Raw genomic sequence first — 6411 nt, 5'->3', positions numbered from 1 at the left:
GGTGCGTTATCCAGTTGATAGATTGACATACAACGGTTACATGGGTACACATTATGCATACATGGTTTCACGTGTGCAACATAAAGAGCCTACATGTTTTCAAGAGGCAATTGGAAAATCAGAATGGGAGTCAGCTATGGATGATGAGATGAATGCTCTTGTGAAGAATGACACTTGGGATTTGGTTTGCTTGCCAAGTGGAAAGAAAGCAATTAGTTCAAAATGGGTATACAAAGTCAAGTGCAAGTCACATGGTAGTGTGGAAAGATACAAAGCGAGGCTTGTTGCTAAAGGTTATGCACAAACAAAAGGTCTTGATTATGATGAGACATTTAGTCAAGTTGCGGATATATTCACAAAAGCTCTTGGAAAGGAGAAGTTTTGCTACTTTCGTGACGCATTGGGAATCCATCATATGCAAGCTCACTCTGAGCTTGAGGGGGAGTGTTAAAGAATATGATGTTAAAGAATATGTCCATTGTGCTATGGGCGGCTGGACACTGACTATACTATGTTGTAAATATACTTTGGATAATAGTTTTAAAAGAGAAGAAGAGAAGAGCAGCTCGTTGAATGGCTGCTACAGGGTAACGATTGTGTGTGTGTGTCTCGATGTGTGTTGGTGTGTGAGTGTGTAGTCTTCTTTCCTACCTTCTCCATCACTTGCGCACTCTACAAATTTAACATCCTACACTGAGACGCCATGACCTGAATCGCACTTTGTAAATATCCATTGCAGCAGAGCAGTCTTCTCTTCTTCTGCCAAAACTGTTTGTGGTTCTCTTCTCTTCTTGAGAGTTCTTCCTTCTTCCCTATTTACAATTGCTATTTTACTTATCCCAAATTGCATGGAGCACTTGACCAACGAGAGGCCATTCTTCCGTGCTTGAAGGGCTTTAACCATATCTTCTTCTGTCCACTTATGTTGAATGCGAGGTTTTGTTGTTGCTAGTGGGAACTCTTCAAAAGCGTTGTGATCTGGAGGGTCTGATGCAGTTGGTGAATTCCTAGGCTTAGGGAAGGTTGGTTCGGCCTCCGTTGCAAGTGGAGGAATTTTGGTTGTAGATCTGTTGGTTCGTTTCTTTTTGTTGATGGGGTGAGGTGATGTCTTTGTGCATTTACTTGGTGAAATGGACTTTCCTAGCTTGTCTGCTCCACTTCTATTGGTTTGTGCTCTATCTCTTCTCTTTGCCATGTTGTTCCTAAAATGAAATAGCCATTAGAAGCATGGTACTTGTACGAAAAAGTCACAAAAATAATAAGTGCATTGACACAGTGGGATAGTAAGTGATTTGATGTAAAGCACTCTTACGATTGAAGATTTAGTCCTTGTAGGTTTCGAGAAGATGGGAATACTCTTTGATTGAAAACTTTTTCTTGGGTGCAAGCTGAGTGGACTTCTCAGGGCTAGGCAATCGGTTTTGCAATAATGTGGTTGAGGTGGTGAGTGGATATGTTAGGAGCTTTGGGATTTATGAAGGGAGCTTTCTTTCTGGGTATTCTACAAGCAAAAACAGGTACGACGTGTATCTTGCCACAGCAACAAACCCTTCCACCGTTTTTATATGAAAAAGGAGACTTGTGCACAACAAACCTTCTAATTATGGGTGTCTTTCGATTAGACGTGCCTTGAACTCGCAAGGGGCATTGCTCGCCATCTGTGAAAAAGAACATCTGGTTGTCCTCTTTTGATAGATAGGATGTGTCTTGCTTTGCTATTGCACTTTCAAGGAGGCTTTCTGTTGTTGAACTCAACGTGTGGGGACTGGTTTGTTGCTACCAGGAGTTGATTGCATTCTGTTTGTTGCACTTCTACACCTTTGCCATGGATTTCTACAGAAAGAGGCCTATTGAGTGACGAGCTGAATGGATGTACTGCAAAGAAAACTTTTTGTTTCTGTTGGGAGTATTGTTGCATATAGTGGTTATGCTGGTTATGTGCTTTTATACCATACAGGAAGTTCCGTGATATCTAGTTGTGGAAAGGTGAGAGTGGAGGAAGGAGATTGCAGTAGGAGAAGGTCAATTGTAAGAGGTCGTGTATGGTTTATGTTCTTGTGATTGAGAATAACCTTTGTGAGTGCAAGGCTGCAAGCTTGTTAATTTTCACGCTTCTATCGTCAGTCATGTGTCATGAGTACTGACGAGCTTTTCTTTATGGTCTGTTATCATGTGCAGGTTACGATTGTGTTCACGATTGTGTTCAAGGAAGATCACGTATTAAAAGAGGAACGATGGACAGGTTGTGGAGTGTTGGGATTTCGTGAGTGGAGGCTAAGCCAAGGTCGAGTCAAGGATTAGGAAGGCACTCGCGTTCATCGTGCCACGCGATAAATTGTACCTTTAATAGCGCAAGTTATTACCTATTCTAACCTTTGAATGGTCCTAACTTTTGTACATCTTTTGGACCCCTTCCCACTACTGGCTCCTCTAACCTACCCCGCTGCATATTCTCAGCATGCTTTTGCATCCCCCGTCTTTCTCTCTCTCACTCTCTCTCTCTTCCTTCTTTCCAACTTCACCATCGTGTGGTCCCTACATAAGATATCGCCGATCAGCTCGCCATCCCTGGCATCGTACTCTTACACGATCCTCCTCCTGCACTACGCGGCCCAACGGGAACATATCTGCATGGATGGAAGTGCATCTCTCTCTCTCTCTCTCTCTCTCTCTCTCTCTCTCTCTCGCCCACCAAAATATCCATCGTTCACTCCACGCCGCTTGCGTTAGGTATTGCCCCATGCTTGGTCTCACAACCCTCTCTCTAGATGCATACGAATTGCACCACCAATTGCTATTCCAACGCGCAAGTATAAGCCTTTGAGCTGCTTTGCAAGCTGTCGAGAGTCGGGGACTGTTGCTCTAAGCTAGACGAGGAAGAGAAGTAGAGTTCAAATGGAACTCTCTCTCTCTCTCTCTCTCTCTCTCTCTCTCTCTCTCTGCATTTGAATGCTCATTCGAGCTTAGTAGGATGGCTCCGCCACCAATGCGAAAGGGGGAGTTGGCAAAGGTGAGTGGCGTAGCAAGAGCGACATGACCCAAAGGCATATATGGAAAAAGTCTCTCCTTCCTTGTTTATTGTTGCTTTAGGTTTTGAATGTTTTGATATTAATTTGAAACTTACATTGTAATGGATCTTCTCTAAAAATGAAAAATTGACAGGCAGCATGGCGGTGGTAGCTAGAGACTTGCTACCGTAGCACAACGGGCTAATGTAGCGGCTATTGCAGCTACAGTAGTTATGATATTAACTTCAAAACTATTGAAGGTACCAAGTGGCGACCAGCTCAACACTAGCATAAATAGGTAGAGGCAAGCTCGCGGAGCAGGATGACAAATGAGCCAAGCAAAACATGGCAAACGATGCCATCTTCGACCTCTCACCACCAAGCTCTTTCTTAGCCACCCTCTTTTTGAGCATTACTATAGCTTGGATCCTTTGGGAGCCTCCTTGAATCTTGTATCTCCAGGTCTGCTTAAATCTCTAAGTGAGTACTAAGTTGCAGCCTTTTCATTGAGACATAGTTTTCATGAGGCAACTGATCACTACTAATGAGTTGCATCATTGAAAAATCTCTTGCTGAACAATTCTGCTACCAACTACTTTGGCCATAATGCAGATATTTGAGTGCATGTATCTATATAGCAAAGTGCTGGAAGGTGATATACTTGAGCCTGCTGCATACATATCCTCTCTCCTTGTGTGTGTGTGCGGGTGTGGATGTGCTAATAAGAGGAAAATGGTCACTTTTCCATCACCCAAATGTGGTAGATTGGTTATGCCATTTGCCTCTTGAATAAGATCATTCCACTCTCCTCGTTGGATTAAGGTCTCGTGGGATAATTTCCTATGGCATCGAAATACTCTCTCTCTCTCTCTCTCTCTCTCTCTCTCTCTCTCTCTAAGTTATTGCTTGCAAATAGATATTAAACAAAAGCGACCAAACCTACAATTTCTATGGCACCATGGTGGATTCCCCTTTGGTACAACCTTGGTCAAAGATACATTTCTACAATACTACATTGCATAACACTGCCCTTGCACCTACCTGACGATTTCACATACTTCTTTCACAAACATTCCAATATCATCCCACATTTTCAAAGAGGAGTCCGAACAGACATGCCGAAGGCGGGTCACATAAGCTCAGAGGTTTAAATGAGCATATGCCACATCTTTCGAAGAAGTCATTTCCTTCTCCCATTCCTTGAAACCATATAACCATCTAAACATGAGATACCATCTCACTTCCAACATCAGATTCATACTATTTGCATTAGCCTAAAATGTGCACCAGGATACATAACCCCAGACGTGCCAGACGCTAGTACAAGGCCAAGTCATGTACACTTGTGGGCTTCATCCAATATACCTCGGAAAACATGAATGGCCAGCTCTTTTCAGGTTGTCTACCTCCTTTTCACGGCAAATATATTTCATAGCAATTCCTAGCAAATAGAATAACACAAAAAGAGATGCTCAACCAAACATCCACAACTATACAAGCAGCCAAGAAACCATTCTGACACAACCGAAAACAGGAAGAAGAACAATCTCACGAGGACCCGGGATTGCGTTAAGATTATATGTGCCGCACTTTTCAAAGAACAGAAGTATGAGCTCCTTAGGAAAGCATAATCGCACAATTACAATAGCATCATGGTGGCAGATTCTTGAGGCCAGCACTCAACCAAGTTTTGCCAGCACGTCATTCAACGATGATACAGTCGTCGAGTAGTACTTGTTTGCATTGGGGACACTCTTACTTCTGGCTGCGTAATCAAGCTGCAAAGAACACACACAATGTCAGAGTCATGATGCTATTGAGGGCAAAGTACACATTTACCAAGCCACCTACATTGTTAATCTCATCGAAGAGCTTGTCCACAAGGGGCTTCAAAGCCTTCTTCTCCGCCTTGCTTTTCGAGGCAATCACAGTGTTGATGTCGAAGCGAAGGTAGGATGCCTTGAGGCGCAAGTCATTTTGCACATATGGCCAGGCCTTCTTGTCAATCAGGGCTTTCACATTCACAATGTCCTTGGCAGATTCCTTGGCCCTTGCAGCTGCATCTGATGGAGAGAGGGGCTGCAAGTAGAACCTCTCCTTCAATGGAAGGTCCGTGTCACGGGCTTGATCAGCATTGTCGGTACCAGCTACAGAAACGCATCACAAGAAGACTCATAATCATTAGCAGAGCAAAAAACTTCACATTGGGTAGAAGCTATTAAGGACCTATACAGAGGCCATCACTGGTGAGATGTAACTCTACCAGCATCCGCGGTTGCGTAACGCGTAGCAACTCGCCACTCTTTCCTATGTAGCTTGGCCTTTCCCATCAGGGAACGAATACAATGGGAGGATACCTTGACGCACTACCAGAAACAAGCTACCCCTCCGTTTCTACTTATGCATCAGAACAGACGATCTTCGACGCAGCCGGTCTATGTCTTGGGGGAAACACAGAGAATTCTTGACATTTGCAAATAAAATGCTCATCTATCTTGATATCAATCCTAGCCATCATCGTACCTCAGCGCTACCACCTCAAACAATCATACACACACGCTCACACACAGACACCCCTCTGATCCTCACTTCTCGTCGGCATCCGACAGGTAGGGCAGCAACCAATGAGCTTGCAGAGCAGAGATACTTACGCAGGCCACCAGAGGGAGGAGGGGGACCTTCCACCTTGATGCTGGTAGCAGCAGCGAGAGCCTCCTTGGCGAAGATGGCAGCAGGGGCGGCGGTTGCGAGAAGAGAGAGGAGGGCGCGGCGGGAGCACTGATCGGCGGGTTGGGAAGAGCTGCTGGCGCGGATGGGTAGCATAGCGGGCTTGAAGGAGGGAGAGGTGGAGACCTTGGCGGTGGAGTTCAAGGCAGGAGTGGTGGGCGACACAATGCCGGCCATGGCTACTGTTGTGCTTGCCATCTCCCCCCCCTCTTAGGCTGTTGCGATCACTCTTCTTCTTCTTCTTCTTCTTCTTCTCCTTCCTCTTCTGCCTGAAGAGTCGATCTCGGCAAACGTCAAGCTCCGGACCTTTCTTACTATACCAAATGTGTTCGTTTGTGGAGCAAAACTTTGAACGGATAAGGATAGGATCACTCTCTTAGCCAATGCCCTCTCTGCCTTTCTCCATGCCATAAGACCGCTTCTCAATAGAGCACCTAAATCTTGGGTTTGTTTTGTTTTCAATGACTCCTCATTACCACAATTATCACCTCTAATCAAAACCTTGTGTATCCTTGATCCTACATAGGCCATCCAACCTTCCATGCCCTTTTAATGTGCATACATCTCCACCTAAAACGCAACCACAATTACCAGATTTCATAACAAACAACCATACTTCGTTGAGTTTTTTGACAAGGGATCCCGCAATGAAAAAACATAGTAGAGTTACTCTCAG

General features: G+C 44.6%; 1 protein-coding gene across 1 annotated transcript; it reads right to left on the bottom strand.

The window, feature by feature from the left end:
- Positions 1-4537: 4537 nt before the first annotated feature.
- On the bottom strand, positions 4538-6053 carry LOC147436641 (oxygen-evolving enhancer protein 3-2, chloroplastic-like). Its single transcript, XM_086489474.1, has 3 exons — positions 5660-6053; positions 4860-5155; positions 4538-4786 (listed from the first exon to the last, which is right to left on the bottom strand). Exons 1-3 carry the CDS (start codon positions 5931-5933, stop codon positions 4688-4690), a joined length of 669 nt encoding a protein of 222 aa, XP_086345600.1. The 5' UTR covers positions 5934-6053; the 3' UTR covers positions 4538-4687.
- Positions 6054-6411: the final 358 nt, after the last annotated feature.

Source organism: Adiantum capillus-veneris, chromosome 18 (genome assembly GCF_014529385.1).
Source record: "Adiantum capillus-veneris isolate H3 chromosome 18, ASM1452938v2, whole genome shotgun sequence".
Lineage (NCBI taxonomy): Eukaryota > Viridiplantae > Streptophyta > Polypodiopsida > Polypodiales > Pteridaceae > Adiantum > Adiantum capillus-veneris.
Note: the sequence above shows the minus strand (reverse complement) of the source record. Positions and strands in the feature narration are given on the sequence as shown.

Bases quoted from the DNA above. Each gene is read 5' to 3' on its own strand.
- LOC147436641 (XM_086489474.1), bottom strand. From the start codon at position 5,933: ATGGCAAGCACAACAGTAGCCATGGCCGGCATTGTGTCGCCCACCACT. The intron at 5,156-5,659 runs GTAAGTATCTCT...GCGTTTCTGTAG, and splicing joins TCCTCCCTCTGGTGGCCTGC to CTGGTACCGACAATGCTGAT. The intron at 4,787-4,859 runs GTAGGTGGCTTG...TGTTCTTTGCAG, and splicing joins TCTTCGATGAGATTAACAAT to CTTGATTACGCAGCCAGAAG.